Source organism: Paracoccidioides lutzii, assembly GCF_000150705.2.
Source record: "Paracoccidioides lutzii Pb01 unplaced genomic scaffold supercont2.36, whole genome shotgun sequence".
Classification (NCBI taxonomy): Eukaryota; Fungi; Ascomycota; class Eurotiomycetes; order Onygenales; family Ajellomycetaceae; genus Paracoccidioides; species Paracoccidioides lutzii.
This window is the reverse complement of record NW_015440982.1, coordinates 78,077-101,914: the sequence shown is the minus strand read 5'-3', so window position 1 is coordinate 101,914 and position 23,838 is coordinate 78,077. Positions and strand designations below refer to the sequence as shown.

At 44.4% G+C, this 23,838-nt stretch overlaps 3 protein-coding genes across 3 annotated transcripts; 1 reads left to right on the top strand and 2 right to left on the bottom strand.

Moving 5' to 3' along the window:
• Positions 1–816: 816 nt before the first annotated feature.
• Positions 817–1,815, bottom strand: PAAG_08505 (hypothetical protein; the record flags this gene model as incomplete). Its single annotated transcript, XM_002789534.2, has 1 exon — positions 817–1,815. One exon carries the CDS (start codon positions 1,813–1,815, stop codon positions 817–819), a length of 999 nt encoding a protein of 332 aa, XP_002789580.2.
• A 16,956-nt stretch (positions 1,816–18,771) lies between these two features.
• Positions 18,772–18,966, bottom strand: PAAG_08501 (hypothetical protein; the record flags this gene model as incomplete). The annotated part of the gene is made up of 1 exon (XM_002789530.2): positions 18,772–18,966. The coding sequence occupies one exon, from the start codon at positions 18,964–18,966 to the stop codon at positions 18,772–18,774; it is 195 nt and encodes a 64-aa protein (XP_002789576.2).
• A 1,162-nt stretch (positions 18,967–20,128) lies between these two features.
• Positions 20,129–23,311, top strand: PAAG_08500 (cell pattern formation-associated protein stuA; the record flags this gene model as incomplete). Its single annotated transcript, XM_015846530.1, has 5 exons — positions 20,129–20,167; positions 20,701–21,370; positions 21,473–21,679; positions 21,750–21,882; positions 21,949–23,311. 5 exons carry the CDS (start codon positions 20,129–20,131, stop codon positions 23,309–23,311), a joined length of 2,412 nt encoding a protein of 803 aa, XP_015701194.1.
• Between the last annotated feature and the right edge of the window lie 527 nt (positions 23,312–23,838).

Sequence of the window (23,838 nt, the reverse complement as noted above, 5' to 3'; positions counted from 1 at the left end):
GGTGGATCGTTTTTGTAGGACTGTATTTTCCGTGGAGCTGACTGTCCTGCCTCTTCCTTTTTAGATATGTTGTGTTTTATTCTATGAATGGGACTATTTCCGCTGTTGTAGTGAATATACTGGCGGGTTTTTTTTTTTTTTTTTTTTTTTTTTTTTTTTTTTTTTTAAATCCGCTTTGTCTTTTCCTGCATCATTGGGTGTTTTTGCGGGAGCATGTATAGAAGGACAGATTATTCCAATGTTGTTTGATCTTTTCGGCAGAACTGGATGATAGTCATCTTTCTCTTCACGGATATTATATTGGCGGTGATATATATATATATATATATTATTCTTGTACAGAACGTGTTCATGTTTACACTTTTTAAGTATCTGATACAAATGCTGAACGGAACGCATAGAATTGAATTCATCGGTTCAAAATCAAAAGGGACTCCCAGTTCCTTTCAGCTGCATGCATCTGAAAGTCGGGATATAAACGTATCGCGGGTTATATAAAGGAAAAATCTTAGACGATATGTCGATCCAGACTACTCTATTTCCTTTCGGTCGTGTGTCTTGAAACGTTTAGACATGAGGCATAAAATTAGCGCAATTAAATAGGAGTGGAAATAGAAAACACTCTATACCCCCAGTTATGATGCCCGTTGGAACATGCTCATCACACTTCTCTGTTTATCTGGAGCCATGTGAAAAATTGCGAATCTTGCTTCTGGAAGGCGACATCCTGCTTTGATGCTTTCTAAAACCCTGCAACGAGAACCGTCGTCAGTTTTCACGGTTTTGACATAGAAGGAGTAGAAATGTAAAACGGCTTTAGTTGGAAACAAGGGGCGGGGAGACTGAATAAAGCTGAATATCAATGACAACACCTAAGCCAGGGGAAAGCGTGGCATGTACAAACCATTCTACTCCAACGAACTTCACCCCTTTTCCACCCTTCCGCTGAATCTCCCACTGCAGCTTTGTCGCCGCGAGCCCTCCACCAGCACCGCTACCATTTTTATTCCTGTTCGGCCTGCCAAGGATTACATGGGTGACTGTCAGTCGAGCGAGAGCAAAAGTGACGTTTGCGCCGTTTGAAACGAGAAGATGTTTGAGCTTATGGTCTGATATAAGTGGATAAGTAGAGCCATTGACGTATATCGTCAAATTGGTAAATATTCCTTTGGTTGTAGATGCTAAGGACGTCAGTTGAGAAACAGGATGGAGGCTACCTTGAGGGGGCTTTGGAGGAGAACTAGGAATGATGGTTTTCGACTCGCATCGCGTTGCATGTGTAGGGCTCTTGATATTTCCTTCTCTTCCTTTTGGATCTGTCTTAACATACGGTGTACCGTAAACCCTGTTTCGTTCATGCAATCTGTCATTCCTGTCACTTCCAGTTCTCGAATCATCAAAAGCGAACGCTCCGTTTCCTTGGGTAATGCCGCCATCGATGCTGTCCTTTGCAATGATTTGCTTCATGTCCACTGTCCCTCCATGTAATCTCCTCTTTTTAACGCCACCCATTAAAGATCTGATATCTCCGGATCCTCCTTCTCTCCTTCTAGCTTCTCCATACTGCGCTGAAGACACCCAATCCCACTCACCGTCGCCAACTCCACCACCACGACCTGTGTCATCCCCAAACTGTCTCCCAAGTTTTTGAGACAACACCTGTCGCCAGCGGGGGCCACCAATATGGGATTTTCCCGCTCGTTGATGGCCAGTTGATGCTGAGTTCCAGGGGTCAAATTTTTCAAGGGTTGCCGCCGTGGGATTGGTTAAGATGTCGCGGATAGAGGCCGGAAGAAGGCGTTTATTGCGGGACATATCCCCGTACCTTTTTTTTTTTTAACTTCAGAACAGGATGATAAAAATACCTCTCGCTGGACACGTAGATAGTATCATTCAGGTACCCATGTGTATTGGGTGAACATATTCGTTCCGTAGAAGCGCAGTTTCTAACAACGTGGAAATAGGCACCCGTACTAACAGATTGGCTTGTTTTTGGAGGGGCTAGAGAGGAGAAATAATGGAGACGACCTCACCACACTGAGGAAGAACGATATGTGTAGCTCTCATGGGGCTCCCCTCCGCTCAGCATGTGTATAACTACCGCAGTCGTATTAAGAAGCGAAGTTTTCTGCTGTTCCCCGCCGCGACGAAAAGGTTATTTTGCCCCGATGCGACCCAGAGATCGACGGTGTTGTCATTTACCCAAAACGGGTTTAGCGGGTTGACGCTTCCCACGGATACTTTCAGATCACGTGAATACCAGGGAAATGCTTAGTCAGATGTCTGTAGTCAACTATAGTTAACTAGTTAACCCAACTACCTTAACTATTCCTGCTCTGCTTCAGATCAATCACCTCAACGTCAACGTTGACATTGCGGGGTTTCAGACATCAACACCACAGTCGAATCGTTTGAGAGGTGTGCGTCGTACCTGCTTTAATGTTCTTTTTAGCTGCAGAGTTTTTGCGCCCTGGATGATTACCATCCAGTGCTGTTATGGGAATGCTTTATCTCTTTCTGAGACTCGCGTGCTGTTGTGCAATCTCTCCTTATTACATGCTACACACCCTCCTCAGCCGGCGTCAATCTGCGGGAAAAAAGAGTTGGAGGGAGGATTTTCTGGAATGCTCATGCCGGATACTTCTGGTGAGCAGCGGGCATAAGATAAGACCTGCGGGGTTCACCAGACTTAAACTGTGGGATGGACCCTGGAGACAGTACTGTTGAAAGAGAACAGATGTAAAAGTGATTGAACTTGGTACATGCTCTTTATTCCAAGGAACCGCGAAGACACAGCTTGACTTACTATGATAAAAGAGGGAACTTTTGATTTTGGGGCAAAAAACAAAGTAAGTATCTCAATCCGAAACCCCTTCCCCAGGTACTTTTGCGCGCAATGTTATTAGGTGAATAGTTCTTTATTTACTCCACTTTATATATTGATCATGGCCTAGTGGGCTAAAAATTTTCCTACATATCAGGAACCAGCTGTACCAGCTGTACCCTTGTGCATCGTTGATTCTTGACCCAAGAAGGAGACAAACCAGAATTCCGTCCTTGAAGCCCTGGAGACTAGCTGAATAATGTGGCTCCTAAAATTAAGTTGAGATCTCGACATATGCCACAATTGCATACGACCCCTCTTTGTTCTTAACAAGAAAGAAAAATATCATTCGTGATTCGTGATCGACACTCCGGAAATGATTCTCATTAGCAGTTCGCAACCGCGATGTGTGGTCATGAGAGCTTTACGACAGTCCAAGTACTCATTGTGTTATTCCTTATTAAAAGATATTCACAAGAATCGAGATACCACTACATTCTCTGTTATCATCCTTTTTCAGATGTGGCTGATCTCTTCAGCTGTCATTTACCAAATCTTCTGCTTCTCTTACTGTCTTCCTCTGCTGCGAAGCTTATCGGACTAAATATCCCATTCCGACTTTGCGAGCCACCAGCGGCCCTGCTCCCATGATACATGTCTGGTACTCATGCACCGCAAATCCGTGCAGTAGCGGACAAACAGAACATCATTGATCCATGGAAAGATTTACACTTGACCTGCTTCAAAGGATATAACAAATATTTACTATTTCCCCATTCTGTTTCCCATTCGGAATGGACCCATCGCCCCAGAGGGATAATGAAAACTGCAACAATGCAACACGAGTGGCGTTGTCTGTACCATTGATTCCAAAATTCTCCCTCCCAATTACGAAGTCTTCTTCCTTTCCCTTAGTGGGTGGGAAACTGCTACGTGGCACCTGTGAGTTGCGGGCATTTTGACCAGGCTTCCAGTTGGCCGTGCGCTCAGTATGTGGCTCCAGTGGGTTAACCAACCGGCAAAAGTGGTGTGACAAGACATTATTTCCATGTGGTGGTGGGGAGGGAAAAGGGATCATGGTTTTGTGTGAGAGTACAGTGCATGTAATGTGCAACCCAAGTATGTTGCTGCCCACTTCCCTGACAGGCTGCGCGCTCAGTCAGGTAATAGAATGACTCTCTAATCTCGATCTAGGTCTTTCCAACACAAAACATGATTCGGTGCCTAAGTGAGGTTGTTCTAATCTGGAGATATACGATAAACACTCCGGTTGAAATTACTAACCCAAAACCTTTTCCTTTCAGTCACGATCGATCAGGTCCATCCACTTTCGTGTTTCTTGATAGCTTGAAGAATTTTGTTAGCATATTATCAATTTGCCGTTCCCTCAAGACTCAAGAGCAAAGGTGGATCGCCAATTTATTTCTTTAATTTGGTTTTATTTTACAGTCGGTCTTCATTTGCCCGTGTGCTGCTGATATCTTCTAAGGTGATTCTTTTCGTTACTTGCCCCCCCCGTCCTATTTTTGCCTATTGGTAATTGTAATCATTGCTTGAGTTTTCTTATCAGGTTTACTCTGGTTGCTGGTTTTGTTGAAGGGCATGTTCATGTTTGCTCACTTAAAACAGCAAGACTGGAAAAGTCTCAGGGTTTTAGTGATACCAGTCGCCACTGTATATGTTGGGAAATGGGGCAATATATTCTGAATTTTACAATAAAGAGCACATAGATCTGGTCAACTTGGAGGGAATATGTCCATTCTATCTTTAATGGGTACAATAATAATGCCTTGATACAGATCCTGCTTCAATGACTACAAAACTGCCACCCCTAATCCAATCACGGAATTGGCTAACATTGTAGGTGCGGAGCAGAGAATCAAGCAAAATTATCCGATGAGACATTATTTATTTTATTTTCTAAAAAATTCGGCTTTATTAAAATATAAACTCTGAACATTGATTATGCTTCGAAGCAAGAAAAAGAAACATAGGAAATATGTTTATCAACACCGTCGAAGTAATATCATATCAAATGCTGACCCGCCCCCAAAAAAATAAAAATAAAATAAAATAAAATAAAAGCATTTCATGCATACAGAAGAAGATCTTGCATCTCCCTCTCACTTTCATGCCGTCATGTGCTACTGAGGTTCCCTGCACGTGACGCAACGCCACGAGGAAGATCTCAACATCGGAGCAAAAGCGTCTGTGGCCAAAATGCTACGGCCCGTATGTGCGCACAATAGACCCTAAAACGTATATTGGATGATTGGACACTCCGCACCTGCGGACAAGAGCGTAGCGAGGATACCCCGCGAGGTAAGTTCATCCAAAGACTGCACAGAGAGCAAGCAAGAAATACTAATCGTCGTCTTTGGAACCTCCTCAATGCCTCTACAATCAAAGGATGACGCGGGTGCAATAGCAGAATAGTGCAACGAGGGAGATAGGGCAAGTAGTATAGGATGGAAAGGGGTTCTCTCCAAATACATGGCGAGTTGGTTTCATATCGCATAACACTCTTTCCTCAGCCGAGGTGAATATAGTATATAGCACCTAAGAGCATGTTATGTCCAGGAATCAACCTGGGCGGTAATCTGCATTGCCCAGGGTTTGGGGGTAGAAGACGTCAGGAGACAGGAAAAAAAAGAGGGCAATATAATGAACAATTTCGGATGTCTTGGATCTGGATTTGGTGATTCGGCGCTCCAACCTCCAACGGGCGTACAAAATGCATCTTGAACTAAAATAAAGAAGGCGTTAGTCGAGAGAAAGCTCCCGTTGACACTACATATGTGCCACATTATCATATTCCTCAGCCCATTTCCTTGGGCTTGCCTGCTTGCTGGGACTTGTTCCTGGCGGTCAAGAAGTTGCACAACAAGCAACTTGCCCTTGCACCTCTGATCTTTCTGTCCAACTCATGCGTGCCTCCACATATTTTCTGTACTTTCCCAAAGTACTGCTGGCGTTGCACAGGCTTGGACATCCTTTGCCAAAAGCCGAAATTTCTGTAACGACTCGTCATGACTTCCGTCAGTTTGAGCAACCGGTAGGCCAACCCAGGGAAGCACGAAACTCCTCATTATTCAGAATGGAAGCAGATAGCCCTAAATGGACACTTCTTCGACTTGAGGAAGTTCATGAACACTTTGAAGAGAGTCGATCAGCCAGCCTCTTCCGAAGAGACATATGGGTGGAGCCACTTGGCACGAAACAAGGGACCATGTCCCGAGGAAGACACGATTCATAAAACCCAGTCCAACCCCAGTGAGCACACACATTCTGAGCGCAGAGTTACCTGACGACTTCGCTGGATGTGGTTCCAGTTTCTAAAAGTAGTCGTGTTGCACGCGGGCTTTCTATGTTGTTCATCTCCATAATACTCCCATCAAACAGTCAAACTTCGGGGAGGAAGATGGTGGGGGGAAGGGGGCATTTTGAGATTATTTCTATCTTTATGCCATCATCGTCTTTGTGAGATTATCTTGAAGGGAATAGATGAGTCCATAGTCAGACTCGGAGCCAGAGAACTAGGCTAGAGATAGTTTGGTGTTGCTGCTAGTTCCAAGATAAGATCCGTGGCGTGGATCGGTCTGTTGCTGTCTTGCATACTCGCATATGCATTAGCGGGTCGATGCAGCTGAAACGGGGCAGGCCATCCACATGAATGCTATGATTTCGCTTGTTCTTCAAGTCTTAGGCCAGTTGAAAAGGGGGCTAAAATCTGTGCGACGTCGGGAAGCAAGGGCAGTAGGGTATGCTGTAGGTTGTGGTGGGGAGCGTCAAGATCTTTTACTAGGATGGTTGAGGGGCATGACAAGGATAGGTCTAGCAAAAATCGAACAAAAACCACTCAATCCCGCAGTGGGTGAGAGTCAGCAATTCGTTATGTGAACCCGGGGGGGACTGATCTGACCCTAAACAGTTAATAACATCCGAAACTGGCACTTGATATTATCTTTTGCCTCGATGTCAGTGCATCCACCACGACCGGGATCGCTTTGTCAATTTTTCTTGACAGCATTAAGTAAATGGATGGATAAACTATCTAGGCATGATGAGACCCACGAAAAGTTTGATGATCAAGTCCCACTACAAGAGAACGAATGGTAAGTAATCTCAAAAGTAATCATTTATAAGATCTCCAAAGCGCGACGTAGATTCATCCCAGAGGACTATAATTGTCGCAGCATAGTTGACCCGCGAGATATCGGAAATAGGTAATATCCATCCCGGCGATGAGCAGTCGCTTGTCATTCCTTCAATTTTTGGGTCAGTGTTGTTGTTGAACCCAAATCATCTGGTTGGTCTCACAGGGGGTGGATATGTGAGTTGAGAATTGTATAGAAGAAAAAAAGAAAAAAACGGAGCCTTGGACCCGTTTCGCGTCAGATGATGGGTAGTCAATTCTTACCGCAGTAGAATCCGAAACCCACGAATAAAGGGACTTTGGCGAATCGAATGGTAACAAGCTGCACGAAACGAAACGGAATTAACGAAGCTCCCAGTGGAGATACTTGTGAACACCAATTTTTTCTAAAGCCATGAGGAGGCAGCTTGTCAGTAGCCCAGAGTTTGGACGCTGAATCGGCCTTTCGTCATATCAACTAAGAATAGTTATCCCTGGCAGAGTTCTCGACTAACATAACCAATAAGTCACGCTTGACGGGAGGATTTCATGGATATTTCTCGATGGTCAGCGTGTCACATACGTGGTCGCTTCCACCGCCAGTCGATCAGCACCACGTCCTGCAATTGACAAGCTCAGCCTCGGCGCTATCCCAATTCAGGAGTTCTGTTCGCTGGCGATCAACGAAGCCAAAATTCATCCATCCTGTTCCACGCCTTTGCTCTCGATTTGCTTCTGCCGTAATTGGAGGCAACGTCATCGTCGCTTTCAAGTCTGTTGATCCATCAGACCGGGCTAGACACGAAGGGTTTTTTTTTTTTTTTTTTTTTTTTTTTTTTTTTTGTTTTTGTTTTTGTTTTTGTTTTGTTTTCTTTCCATTCCCTGTTTGATCGGACCGCTCGACGCTCGTTGCTGTGCAAAGGGTTATTGTAATTCAATCTGGTGAGTCTCTGACGATGCCTGAACTGTTGTTGGTGTGCTGTTCAGGCTGTTCTCCCTGGCCAATTATCATGGTTTCTTTGGGGCAAAATGTTGTATTCGTGCAGGGACAGAATCTCGCATCAATTCCATTGCTTTCTTCTATTTCCCCAGCTTGATCTGTGTTCCTCCACTATTATTCCATTCATTTCTTCCTTGACCCACTATGACATTTCCACGCATACTCCACCCGAACTAAACACCAAACCCTTGATAAAGAATTCGAGGCAAACAAAGACCCTGTATGTCCGTCACACGAGTAATTGACCTGGTTGGTATCAAAACCGGCCAACATCGGATATTGGGCTTCGGTATTTGTTCATCCAATATGAGAAGAGCAGCTCCGTGAAATCCACCAAGTAATCTGGCAAACAAGGCTCTGAAAAGCGATGGAAAATCCTAGTGCATACGGAGTATATTCTTATCTGGTTCAAGAGTGAGACGGACTGGGCTGCCAGTGTGTTGGTGCGTAAGGAAAACCCAGGGGTCATTTTCTCCGCCCCGCACGAGCATCCAATTCACGAACAGGGTAGTGATGGTCCGCATTCGTGATTCCTGATCTACTGTGTAGAGGCAACACCGGTATTAAATCGCATGTCCCATCATATTCCGCGTTGGACCTTTAAACCTCAGTCCAAGCCGGGCTTCAATCGGAGCTATACTGGACGAAGTGGGTATCTACAAATGACCGTTGTCGTTCTCGTACGGCGGTCACTAATACCCCCATCTAACATACGCTAGTATAATTGTTCCATACGTACCGTATCCACAGCCGGTGCTACTACTGTACTTGGTATTTTCAGTACGGAATGGCTTGAGCCCAAACTCGTTGCAGATCATCTTTGCCATTTTGGTAGCATTCATTATACAATACGTTCAACAATCTAAACTCCACGACGAAACTATCAACTAGCCTCTGCTGCGTAGTCGTCATTGTGGTTCTTCCCATTTTAGGGTTCAGTGCCCGTTTAAAACCTCTGGAAGAAAACCCTTTACCAGAGAACTGCAGTTCTCTGTTATCCGTGACATCGACCTGGGGTTGAGAAGCCATTGAGGGGGGTAAACCTGTTGATGAGAGACAGGGCGCGTCACCCTCAGTTCGCTGTTTGTATTTCTTCATTATTGCTCATGAAAGCACTTAGTGAGAGGTGCTCGGCAGGGTTGCAACGGTGGGGTTGCAATAATAACATATGACAAGTGTAAAAAGGTTGGGCACTTCTTTTCTTTCCAGTTTTTTCAAGAAATGCTTACAGCAAACATCACACCATTGACTTACTTTTGAAGGATGTTTTAGCAAAGGCAATACAAGGCATATTTATATCCTATTGATCAGGGAAGATATCTCCGCTTTCATGTGCCAGTGACCTAAGAATAATACACTCCGATTACCAACACATTATCGTCCAAGACCCGTGCGCCCTATTTATAAATGTTATCATGTAGAAGAAAAAAGAGAAAAAAGAGTTAAGTGAAGGATCGAGACACGTTATCTATCTATCCACTTTCGTTTCTGGCGAGATATAAAAAATAATCGCATCCATATCTCACTGGTATGCTATTCTTAAGCTTGAAACAGAGTCTCCTTTCTGCCACATCGTGGCGGGCACCTCTGCAGGGGATCACTTGTATCCGCATTTGGCTACGGCTGCCCGTCCAGAGTTATTATTATCTCAACCGATGACCTCGGGATACTAAGTACAGTATATAGACAAGGCTTCTTAGATAAAACCTCTTTCAGTCTCGCTAAAGCATTAACCAAGCGTGTTAGGGGCTCTCTGGGTGGCAAACTACGGACTACAATGTCTTCTGCAGAAAGTGGACTGGAAAAGGATGTAACTTAAAAGTAGGAGATCGAGGCGGACATTTGCTGAAGCCCTAACTTCCGCTGTGCATACATGATCTGATACCTGCATATTTTTGAAAACTATCTTAAGCAGAAGTCTTCATGGAAGAATGCAATGCAAGGTTAATTCTGCTCTTGCAGCTGACAAGTCGGGTACAAGCCTATGACGAAGCCTTCCAGCTGCCCTTGCAGTTAAGGAGATTTTTATCACTGAAGATGCTGCAACACAAGCGGGGATTGGTGATTCATTTTTAGCTACCGTAGCCGAGCATTAAGTAGCGTTCAGCTAAAAATAACCGGATATCTCTAGTTGCATTGAATGCAATTAATTCATGGACATATATTGACTACGACATGATAATATTTGATATTCAATACAATATGATGCTCATGTGCCGTATCCACAGCGATGAAAGCGGGGTAAAGAGCTGTTGGTTGGATACATACAACAATGTCAGTTATCCTCCAAGAAGAGCTCTTCTCATGTCTCCTCACAAAATAAACATATAACTGTTCATTAATAGCAACAACTCGAGCTGATCTCTCAAGCAGATCTTTCGAGTATTCTCACAGTCTGTACATTACCATATTCATACCCCCCCCGAGAGGATCGCCTAACAGGCACATGGCATGTGGTTCAACTCCTGCATGGGGGAGTATGCGGGGAAGAATAATTCATTTATTTCGTGTTTGTGTGCATATCTCGCATTTACGAGGTCCCTGTATGAAACCCTTCTTTTGAATGTCGTTTTCTTTTTCTGCTATTCCTTGATGGCTTTCTCTCAGCTGAAGATTTCATTTGAACGTGTGTGTGTGAGTGTGTGGGTAAGTGTTCGCAATGGGGTGGAGGTTACAAAGAGATCCATTCAAGAGCAGATCAAATAAAGATCTTGATATTTAAACACTTCATTGTTTAATTAATTCGAGCTTTAGACTCTTGTGAGATATCTTTCATCAAGATAGAAATAAAATGATTGAATCAGAGTATTCCATCTACTAAACACGGTATTTGAATCTCTTGAATAATGACCTTTTGTTTAGTTGGATTCTGGCTAAGCCAATTCTGATTCATACATATAGTTATACATCAACTAACAATGTGTACACCTCCTGCTCTTACACCATGATGCACATTAAAACTCTTTCAAAAACTTCTCACCAAACCCAACAATGATAATAAAGCTAGAGATAAGTAAAAGGTGTGGTACCAGCAAATCCCGTGACGGAAAAGAGGCTCAACCAGATATACGGGCTGGCAATGGGAGTAAATACATTAAAACGATCCCATTCCCTGTAAGAGAAGTGCATACTCCAGCTTATTGAACTTAATGTCATCAAGATAACCTCTTAAGCAACAGCTGCCCTATTAAAAAAAAAAAAATCAATGGTGATATGGTCGTTGTCACGACTTGGAGGCGGGGACCTGCTTCTACTGAATGAACTATGGAACCGCTCTATTGGCACTGCAGTTACCAGTTGCTAATTCCCCTCGAGATACGTTTGCCAATGATTCCGTACTCAAATATGAACCATGCAAGGTATTTCTTCCATTTCAATATTTCCGTTTGCTCCTTTGAGAGCGTGGAAAGAGTTTTGGACGAAAAACCATTTCCCATGGATGGCTGCCATATGGCGCAGCTCTAGTCAGGTTTTACTTGGAACCACAATTTGGTCAGTCATGTCCTCTGTCCCTGTGGATGTTGGCCTGTCAATGAGGAACGAAGCGAGATGGAAGTTTAGAAGGCACCGAAACACCGCTATTGATAAGGCATGTCAATGCTATCTTGGTGACTTCAAGTTGTAAGTTGAACTGGTGAGCGCAACTTTCTCTTCAGAATCGTCGTTCTTTGGCTTTGCTCTCTTCATTTTTGCCTTGAGATTTAGGTTTGCACTAGATTGGGTTTGGATACCCCAGATTTACAAAACATGTAATATCATGCACGGTGTGAGGTTAAGCAATAGCAGTGCCATTTGTACCCTCCTCCGTTTGATATGCGTTGGGGCTGGTGCTTGTATTTTATAGCTCGTTCCTGGCATGAGGTAAAAAATCGGTAAGTGCTCGTATTGGTTCTATAACGCACAATAGGTATCGTACTGTACAATTCATACTGTATTCGTGTCATGAAGATCTCCGTAACAGCACGTAAAAGGCGTTTGCACGTAAGAGCAGGAGTAATACAGGTATCTCATCTTTAATGAAAATGCTACAACATAAAGCAAATCCCCCAAGAGCTGATAAGAAGAGTGGAAGAAATGGACTTGATACTTCCTCTCAATCGCCCCACAATGTCCATGCTCCTTGTTGTATGTGCAATTATCGGCGATATCCTTACACCAGTCATGGGGAATTGCAGGTATCCAAGTCTCTTGAGTTGATTCTGGATTCTTGTTGGTTTAGGAGCTTCAAGCTGCCGCTGCTGATAAGACCAAAAGATAGAAAAATTCAAATGATCCTTAGACAAATAGCCCTTCATTGTCCTCAGGTGTCCTCGACCCTTAAAAGCTCGATAGTGTTATCAGAGAGTTTCAAGTTAGACGGACACCGCCAGCACCAAGTGAGTTGAAGCTGCTAATGAGCAGCAATGGCTCTCTCTTCTTATTTTCTTTAGTTTGGGGAGGATGATGGCATATCAGAACTTTGGTAAATAATTGTTCAAATATAGTGTTACCTTTGGGAAAATTCTTTCTGGACGACAATAACTCTACGTTTTGTTGAGCCTCCGCGCCCTGTAGGGCTCATTTGTTATTTATCTCAATCGGCCATCAATCGCTGACCGCATGTGGGACGTGACAATCAGATGATTCTTGAAAATCCAAAAAAAAGAAAAAAAAATCCTTTCAAAACCAGAAACAAACAGAAAAAAAAATAAGTCATTGGACATTATTGACAAGGCTGGAAAAATCTCCTCGGTCACATCGTTTTCGTGGTTCCATTCGTTTGTCAGGAGAGCAGGTGGCTGGTCGAAAAGGCGGTCACCTCAACTCCCCGTGACGCCCGCGGTTGGATCCACTGGTGTGATACGTTGAACTCTCAAGAACTGGAAAAGAGTTTGATCGTTGCTCTGGGTCTGCTCTGTTGGCAAACTGAAACTCGCGAGCCGTGAAGGAAATCTCTTATTAACGGCTCTTAAGTAACTTACCTACATGACTCAAATGGGGGTGACAGAAACATGACAGGAACATGCTATTTTGGTCCTCTCTCCTTCTCAAGCAACTTGCAGTGCATGGACCCCACGACTGCTAATTAGGAAGCTTGCTAACCTTCTAAATATTTTTAACTCTACCTTAGGCCTCCCGGTTCTGCTTGTCCTGCATTAAGACACGGATATGTAGGAGAGGAAGCAGGTGAGGGTGCAATCCACATGGCTAAACGGGGTCATCTCTGGAGTCCAACTCGAGGGACGGGGAAAATATGCTAAGGTTGTTATATCTCTCCGTGGGGGATCTCCACTCTATCTCTGATACGTCTTGTCATCCGCGGCGGTCGTGGCTGGCTGGGGTGTTCAGTTTTCTGAGTTTGAATGTTTCGGATATCAAACAAAAAAATGATATCTGGTGATTGATTTGAACACGAGAACGACGTTTTACACCCATATGTCAACAAGGTTACTGCAGAAAATACCGGAATGGAGTGCTCAATGAGGAAAATACAAAACCAACCCTATCAGTCCAGCTCTGTCACTGGTTCATTGTTCAGAAGCCTCCTCCCTAGTAGTTACGAACCTTTATTCGAGCAGAGCCCTGTTGAACGACGATATCAACCCCTTAGTCTCATGCATTGATCGTCAGACTTTCCCCTCCAAGGTTTCCTTAACCAGTGCCTTTGTCCTTCCGCTTTACGTGGATTACTCTTATCTCGTGATTTCTCAACCTCTTCACCGTTGCCTCACATTTCTAAAAAAAAAAAGGTATCGGTGCAAACAACCCCTGCTTTTTCTGCGCAGAGTCAATCTAACTCCAGTACCGATTCGATATCCTTTGCTAGTTTTCTCCTCGTTATTCCAATTAATCGCAAACTCGAAAGAATTTATTTCTATTTATAATCTATGTACGGTACTTTTCTGTGTATATATCTGCACGTAGCTGCACGAAATGCTGTGGCAGTTTACCCGCAGCGGGAGACAGACGGGGTAAAGCCTTTGCCTCGGCTCAACAGCGAGGCCGTCTTCTTTGGTTCTGCTTTACTCGAGAACCTCATGATTTGATGATGGGATAATTAATATCGATGTGGATGATGGGGACGATGATTGATTTTTCAGAGATTACGTAGCCCTTTTCTTTTATTGATGAATCGGGGAGTCGGGAACTGCCACCAGGTAATGATAGCAACAAACGTCAGGTATGAAGCTGGTTGCTGGGAATTGTCCCCAGCCCCACAGTGCCACTTCATCGTTAAAGTGAAAAACGGGCACAGAACCCAACTAACACTAAGATCTGATTGCTTGCCCCTTTTCTGTTTCTCGCCATCTTAAATTTAGGCAGAATTGAGTAGATTGATGCTGCCTGGTTCCGTCTGCAAAAGCTTGACGTTTAAAGTAATGTATATATTTTAAAACTTATCAGTGAACTTTTAATGACATCTGATCAGCTTAATGATGCGTTGTCCCTTTCTTCTACTTACAGTATTAAAGTACCTAGGTAGCTTTCAGAGCGGTTTACCCCTCTTTTGTCAATCCCTGGACGGTAATGGGGGTAATCCCTGTACCAGTGCTTTTCCAAGGGTTGAGTTATTCTCTCTAGCTTTTGCCGCTTCGCTTCGAGCTTGATGATACTGAGTTCCTGGGCCTTGACCTGGCGGGAATTGGGAAGTTATCTTATGGATTGGACCCTGGTCATGATGACATTGACCGACCAGCTGTTTCGATATGCGTATGTATTATCGTACTGTGACAGTATGTATCTGTAGGTAATTAAACCCGAAAATGTGTATTCCATATTACAGACCACGGAGCTGTTTTTCTGGGTACGGGTGGAACAAGCGGCTCTGTTTTGATCGACCCGAAGCCCTAAATTTGAAGTTTCACCCAACACTGGGCCAAACACGCGGAGCCAAACAGAAGACCGATTCTTAGCTCAAACTACGCCATTTGTTATCTTCAGGTAGATTCAAGCTCTCTTGCCGTTCTCCCACCGACCAATTGAAGGAGGAGAATTGAAAGCCACAGTAAGTTCTCTCATCCATCTTCAGTCTCCGTACTCTGTAGTTATGTGGGAATGAGTTACACCTTCTTTTCTCTCTCAGAAGTCAACCTGGGAGAGGACCTACGTGTCTCTCCCAACTGCATCATATAAAAAATCGTCTTGTCGACATGCTATTGGATAGGCGGCTGGAGACCACGTCGATTCCTTTCGCTACCCACTTCGTAGCCTTTTCCATCCAATCGGTTGGGCCTAACTCATATTTAGGTATTGCGCTGTATCCCAGCCTATCGAGGGCTTGTTGGCAGGTTCTATGCATCTTGGAAAGAAAAGTCCGGGCCCTTTCTGGCCTTCTTCCTTTCAGGTGCCCGCCACTCCAGGTATAATTCTTCGAGGAAACATAGTGGACGCGATTATCTTATTGCTGGGCAAGGTAATCTCAATCATTCTGAAAATCGTATTCCAAGGTTATTCACATCGTCATTTGATGCTCACCAACCTTCCCTCAAATAGAAAGCCTGGCAAGTTCAGTGAAATTAATTAAAAGCTTCGCTTACACCAACAAATTTCCATCTTGACTGGGGGAAAGAATTTTTCCCCTTGGGTTTGGTGCAACCAAGAAGATAAAAGAAAATCCAACCTCGGGATTAACTACCATCTGAAAAAGAAATCGGAAAAAGAGCAAGGAGAATATCGTTGAATCAGGGATTTTCCTCCTTATTATTTTGCATTTCCTTTTCCTATTTTTCTCCTCTGAAATTCTCTGAGTTGCCCCCCTTCCCGCCGCCGTAGTGTCTGATGTTGACATCTGCAATTTGAAGGCGAATCTCCTTGTCAACTACGGCTTTACCCCCTTACCCACGATCTAGCATAGATGGAGTCTTTCCATTAGGTACTAGGTATGGAGACCCACCATGTGTGAACTACGTACGGTACATCCGTAAATGTTGGGGAATCCTATCCTTGGATGACCTGTCACAAGGATGGCGGGAAAGTGCCGGCCAACTCCTCAGCAGCCATGGTCGCCGTTCAAACCTCCGAGACGATAACTATTGACTTTGGGTGATAACTCGAAATTTTCTGCTTCTTTTGCAGCTAAGTCTGACTAAGCAGGTTATGAAAGGGGATTTCTATCCTATTTTTTTTGTTATTTTTTTATTTATTTATTTTTTTTAATTATTTCCCCCCCTTTTTTTTGTGAGAGACAGAAATGATCACTCCTTGACTGCTTTTTGTTTCTTTGGGTGATATCATCTTCGTCCTCCCCCACCCCTTTTTTCTTAGATGGATCTCTTATTCACTTAAACATTTTAGACGTCGTTCAAAGAGTGAATGCCGCTGTGGAATCTTTGCTGGCACAGCATTAGCTATCTCGGTACAGAATGTTTGATTCTTCTCCTTTCTCTTTTCTTCCCGGGCAGGTGCCTGCATTATTGATTCTTCATTGAGCACTTATTGGCATGACTTTCACCGCCACCATCTCCTCGTCCCTTGGGACCGTTGCCGTACATATTCCGGAGGCCGGAGTACGTACCCACAACCTGTTCATTCTTTTCCTTTCTTTTTCTTTCCCCCCTTGTTTGCCTGGAGTTCTAGGTTTTATCTTTCTTTGTTTCTTTTTCGCTCAAGCAAAATTTCGGTTCTTTAACTCTTTTCTTTCTCCTTTTTATATATGTGGCTGATTCTTGTATGTAATGCATCTAGATACCGGAGATTTAATATCTAGAATACCATGTTTAACTGGTGGCTGATGGGTAAATTTTCCCAATTTCCCCCTTGTGTCACCCGGCTCCTGTTGTCATTTGATCAAGACGAAGGAGAATTGGAACCCTAAGCACAAATTGCATAACCAAAACTTCTAATTCTCAGCCCATTGGCTCATCTCTCATGGAAAGTTCTTTGTTCAAAGAAAAAGCTCATTTTCCTCATCCCGCCTCTTCGGGTTCCCGCTCCTCTTCTCCCCGGAGCATGGCTGGTATGGTCTTATTTTTATGCCTGTTGATGTAAAAACTGTCCTTTCCCCTCATTCTACGGAGATCTTATCTCACCTAGGAAAATACACGACATAACTCATCTGGAAGAAGAACCGGAGGGTTGGGTTGGGTGAGTCCACTCTCTCTGCATGAAAAAGAAAGGTGAAAGCGGGAATCTACCTTGGTATTGGGTCATTCTTATTTTTGACCTTCTATTGGTTCGGTGCGTATATCGTTTCTTCCCTTTCTTCTACTCTCTAAGGGAAGAGGGGAAGAATGAATATTTGTTAAACTTCAGCTAATTCTCTCTGTGGGGATTGGGCATCATACAACTGATCTTTCACCTTCAGCTCCGTCATCGATAACGGGAAAGGGGTAATTTCTATCAGCTCAGATGGCCAAACTGAGTCAAAGAGAGAGAGAGAGAAATTTGTTTTTTTTCAAATTTCTGCAGAGTTAACCAACACGCGGATTGGTATAGTGCAATGCTTGATACCCATTATTCAAGAGCTGTCATTTCCATTCTTGAGAGAGGACAATGACTGACATTGATGATTGAGTTAAATTAAGCCTTTGATATATGTCCCTTCAAAAGTATGTAGAACCCTACATGGCACGGATCATGCATGCACTGTACGGAGTACACATGAGCATATATGGTATTTATGCAAGAACGGAGTAAGATATATATCCGTTGCGAGTGTGTAGATATCCAGACAGCAATGTAAGAAGATGACGGTTCAGCATCTGGCACAAGTGCGATGATATAAAGGACCCTTGGAAACAGCCTCATCGAAACCTCGGAACTTTTCGTAGACTAATGAATGGTAAAAGTGCGATCAGCCTGCCTGGCTTGCTGGGCCACGCCTTTGACACGCTGATCCGCAGTTCAACACAATTGAAGATGAGGAAGAGAACGGAGAAATAAGAAGGACGAGGTAAGGTTTCAACTGCTGTTCAATGAGTTTATTTTTCTTTAGATGAACCTTGGCCCGCGTTTTTGCAAGGGGCAGAAGAGCTGAGAGTTTTGTTGAGGTCGCGCAAAACCAGCATCTGTTGGCTCTAATATAATCATACGTCGTTCGTATGGTACTGAACTGTACTGTACCGTATTACGTATGGGTACCAACCGGATAATACGCAAACGAAAACAGGGAAGAAAAAGAGGAAAAAGAAAACATTCGAGATAGATCATAAAAATACCTTAGGTGCGGTACAGATAGTATGATACGATAACACCGAAGAGGCAGCAGATGCATTCAAATACTAATTTAATTAATATTTAACGGCCCAGAAAGAAAGTCGACGACCCAACTCAGAAATGAGGGAAGAGAAACAATCATGCCCTATCTCTCTTACTTTTTCCCTTTTATCTAGACCTCGCTCCCCTTCTTCATCCCTCACCTATTTTTCTTCAATTCCTTGGAAGATTATCTTGTGTATGGGAAGACAATTCTTGTTATCTCCGCTGGGCCAATCCCGCAGCCGATCTCCAAGCCTCATCCGATCCCAACCTCCTCAACTTCCTCCTCTCAAGTTTCGTCTTTTGGCGTCCGGCTCACACTAAAATCGTGAGGTTGGTGGTATTTTTGTTTTTTTGCTTTTTCCCTCTTTTTTTTTTTTTTTTTTTTTTTTTTTTTTTTTTTTTTTTGCTTTTTCTTTTCCTCTCTTGAATATAATAATAATAATAAAAAAATAATGATAATTAAAAAAAAAAAAAAAAAAAAAAAAAAAGGGAAACTTCTTCTTGGTTGTATCTGGCAGAGTATATCCTCATCTTCCTTTCTCTCTCATCCGACTTTTGCGCATTTTAAAGATAATAATAATATCCTAGGATCCTCCTCCGCCCTCTAGCTGGCCTGGCTGGTCAATATTAGTCTTAGCTGACCATTGGGATTTCTGATTTCTGGAGCGTGAGGTCCTTCTCGCTCTCACTCGGGGAGTGCTGGCCCATTGTCGTTATCAAAGAGAGGCAGCCACCAGCAAGCAAGCAATAATAATCATAATCATAATCATAATCATAATTCGCCTCCAGTTTGGCAGCATCAGCATAACTACCAGCATCAACCGCCATAACAAAGCTCCGCCTTTTCCAGGCTCAGTATCCACCTGCCTACCACTGCTTGGCCCAGCTCCCGTCGCTCTCTAGCGTTTGCTACAACAGAAATCTTTCATCCCTTCTCTCCCCCCCCCTCCCTCCCTCTCTTCCCCCTCCCCCCAGCCTCCACTTTTTCCATATATGATCTTCTGCTAGGTTGGACTGGGAGCAAGTGAGGTAAGGCCGTCTCCACTCTCTCTGTATTTCTCTCCGTTTTCTCTCTGTTCCACATCCTCCTGCTTCCTCGCCCGCTTATCAAGCCTCCCCAACCACTCACTGTGATTCCCCATCCTGCCTCTCCTCACTCTCCGCTGTCTTTCTCCTTTTCTGTCACTTTCGTCTCTTTTCTCGTCCTCTTCCTCTTTTGATTCCCAGCCACTTTTCATTTTATTCTTCTTTCGTCCATCATTTTCTGCTTTCTAAGTGAATACCTCTCCGATCATCCTGTCAGTCCGGCAGTTCAGTTGTAACCAAGCTGTTATTAATGATCCTCCAGCACCTCACGGATTGGTTTACTGATCGTGTCTTTCACAGCGTGCACGCACACACAAACTCCCTCCATACTCCACCCTCCTCACTTCAATGTGAAAGAAAAAAAGACGAGGGACGCAATAGGCCATTTCCCCCCAAACTAAAAAAGCATAATAATAGAATGAATTTTTTTTAAAAAAAGAGGAGAAAACAAAAGAATTTTACGAAAAGGGAAACTAAACTCCATCTACGACCCGCAACGACTGTTACGATAGCCACGCGAACAACCAATTTAACCCTCTTACGTTCTGTCTTCTATTTCGCCTGCTCGCTCGTCCTATTTTCTGCCAGTTTTCCCTTTTAGCATCTGCCGTCTGTACCCGCTAGACGCTCGCACATTCGGTTGTACAAACGATTTCAAAATCTTGCCACCGTCTCCCGATACTCCCAGACCGTTATTCCTTCGCCTGAGCCCAATGCTCAAGTACACCGCTGTCGCGATCGTCCCATTTTGATTTATCTTCCCGTTTATGCAGAGCAGCGAGTAACCTCCAAAGCGCTTTGATACCGTGTTTGAAACGAACCTCCACCTCCATTTGCGCGTTTCGATTCTGAACCCGCAATTTCGGTTTAGATATCGTCATATCTTCGCTAAGATACCCACCAGATGCCCATTTCGTCTGTGCTTTCTACTGTTTGCGCTGACGTGAGAAGCGCAGAATAACGACAAAACGAACCAGAACAAGCCATTTTACAGTGGATTGTTTTTGATGCTTTTTGGTGATTTATGATAGCCTTTTGGCTTCTGTCATTTTCGTGCTCCTAGACGCCTCGTTTCTTCTATATTTCCCCCCCCCCCTTAAAAAAAAAAAAAAAGGCCTTAACGATTTCAAGATTCAACGAACCCAGCACGCTGTCCTGAGAGTTATCTATTCCTGTCATACAGGCTTCAGATACGTCCCATTGCGTGTTTACCTCTGGTGAAGTGATTCCCTCTCCAGTTTTAACACCTGATTGGAACCACCACCCAAGCCCCGAAGTACCCAGTGCCGCAGCCGTGTTCTCTTTACAGGATTACCATCAAAATTTAGTCATTGCGCTATTGCAACGGGTATTAATTAGTTTTCCCATAATACCCTATATTGTCTGCGGTGGTCTCATCGCCAAACGACGTGACATCCAATTCTCCTACAGGATCAACTCGTCCTGTTTTAGCCGGTGTGATCGAATACCGAAAAGCTGGAGCTGCCGTCGATATCCCAGGTTCAAACTCGATTCCCTATTGACGTCCCTTGGTACAATCATCACGCTGCAGAACGACCGTTGTTAGGCAGTGACAAATTACCTGCTCTTACTTTTCCTCACACACAGCCGCTCTCCGCTTCGGGTCGAACGGGTTCTCAAGACTCGTCGATATTGACAACGTCGTCGAGTGGCTCAAATAGCGCCGGTGCTGTGGTCAGCTATTTTCCTCAGGGCCCTACGGGCGAGGCCAAGAACCCTCCTCCTTCGTCCACCGACGGAGCAGGTGGGGTTCCTTCCCGATATTCCCTGGAGTCTACTAGCCAGCCGGATTACATCGCTGGAGGGACTGTGAGTGACGGATATAGCCACAGCCAAACATCCCTTGGAAATATGAATCAGACACAGCCTTACCTGGATGTACATACATCACATTTGTCGTCCGCACAACCATACTCATCCCACGGAACTCCCGCAACAGGGATACCGCCTTACCAGTATTCCCAGCCTCCAGTTCTGCAATCTGGTTCCTCCTACTCCTCGACTGGCAGTTCATCCTATCCTTCATATGGGTATTCTAATGGTGTTAACTCTCCACAATCGGCTACTCAGGCGGTCACAAATGCCCTGACAGCCCATGTACCCGCTCAAATACTACCCTTACCTGGTAAGATTTGTCCCTGAAATAGTCTTATCTTGCCCACTCCAAGGGGAGGCGAATTGCCCCGGGACTTCAAACCCAATTTATTAGGCTAATTAATATCTAAAGCAATGACTGCAAATACTCCCAGCTCTCACGCATATATGCCAGGTCCCAGTAGCCATGGTCAGTCATATTTGACTCATACGTTCGATACTACCGGTCAAATACCACCTCCTGGTGCAAAACCGAGGGTTACAGCAACATTATGGGAAGACGAGGGAAGCCTGTGTTTTCAAGTGGAGGCCAAAGGCGTTTGCGTTGCCCGGCGAGAAGGTTCGTATGCACAAAATATCGACTATGTCCTCCCCTTTTTCTTTTTATGGCTGACAAATATATTTCTTAGACAACCAAATGATCAACGGTACGAAGTTGCTCAACGTTGCTGGCATGACAAGAGGAAGACGAGATGGTATTTTGAAGAGCGAGAAGGTCCGCAACGTGGTGAAGATCGGACCAATGCATCTAAAGGGCGTTTGGTATATATAAACTTCAATCTATGATTAATCCGCTGGTAAAGATATTTCGGCTAACATACTCACTAGGATCCCGTTTGAACGTGCTTTAGAATTTGCAAATAAAGAAAAGATAACAGAGGATCTTTACCCATTGTTTGTACATGAAATCTCAGCGCTACTTTACCCGCATCCTACCAATCCGCCCAGCAGAGGTGGCGCTCTCACAACTAGGAATGATCAGAGACGTTTTGAAACTAGCCAGACTTCTCGATCATCCCATGGAGGACAACCCTCACCTTTGCATCATCATCATTCAATGCACGCTCCGCTTACATCCCATTTATCCCAGCCTCCTCATTCCATTGGCTCCCATTCTGGGTCGGCTCGTCCTGGGTTAGATCGTTCTCATACATTCCCCACTCCCCCAACCAGCGCATCCAGTTTAATCGGCATTGGAAACCACGGCGGCTCCTATGAATGGCCGCCACAAAGTATGGGAAGTAGCGTCCAGAGCTCACAAGCTCTTTCAATCGACACGGGTTTGACGACTGCAAGATCGATACCAACGACACCCGCGACGACACCCCCGGGTGCGAACCTGCAGAGCATGCAGTCTTATCATCAAGGTCAGCAGAGCTATGACAGTTCTAAATCCTACTATTCTGCAGCCCCTACATCGCAAGCGCAGTATGCATCACACCACGCCCTAACCCAGCAGAGTAATATGTCGAGGTATGGACAGTCAATATCCACGAACCCTTATATCAAACATTCAATGGGACCTCCGTCGGGACGGACGGAAGTGACAAGCGAGCCAATTCCCAATGAAACCAGGGCTGACCAATATTCTCACAGCCAGGGAAACGGACAGGTGAGCCATGGACCGGGTGAGGGAGAGGCAGATCATGACAATGAATCCGAGTATATCAACGACAACAATACTGCTTACAGTGCCAACCGTGGCTCATATACATACACCACAAATCCGAGTGCAACAAGCCTCTCGGGTGAGCACCCTCACCTCTCTCCTGAGCTGACGGATTCCACATCTCACCAAAATGGCTCCGATAACAGGATCACAGCACGGACCAGCACCCAATCACACTGGCAACCAGGATACCCTACTCCACCACGACCCGCGCCGCCTTCCAGTAATCTTTACAATGTAATGAGTGATACCCGTGGTGCTGCTACCAATGGAACAACAGGAGACTCATACTCCACCTCCTCAAACGGCCCATCAGCCTACCCGTCATTAAATGGTTCTGGAAAACGCATGCGCGATGACGACGAGCAAGATCAAACTCCTCTCTCCGAAACCCAGAATGGCGACAGCACCTATGACCATAAACGTCGGAAACCCTTGGTCGATAACGTTGGTGGGCCTGTGGGTGGCACAGCGCTTGGTATGCCCAACGTGAAAGCAGCCGTTGTTCCTCGCCGTCGATAGTCTTTTTCCATCTTTTCTATAGAAACCCTCTAATGATTAGTACGTTTCCGATGAGACATTGATGGAAAATAGAGCTTCTCTCCTTCCATGGCAATGACAAATAAACGAACCAAAAAACACGAGTCTTCGCTTCTTTGTTGATGAAAATTTTTCCATCAACAACCTATGCAGATATCAAATCTGTATTTTGCAGTTCTATTTTCATTTCTATTTTCATATTTTCTTCTTTATTATTATTATTCTCACCAGCAGGCTAAAGTGCAATGAGTCTCTACTATTATTACCATTATTTATTTTGTCCCTGTATACGAGTCATGCTTTACCTGACCGCCAATGAATATCTATCATGAAATATGGGCTTTAAAAAAGATTACGACACTTAACGCAGCGAGCGATCATTGATTTTTGTGCCTCGCCTTTTGCTTTTTGCCAGTTATGCGGAATCGAAGTGTCTACCAAATTTCAATCCCCACCGGTTCACGGTTGTCTCAACCGCTTTCCCCCTCCTGGCCGATATGAATCGTCAA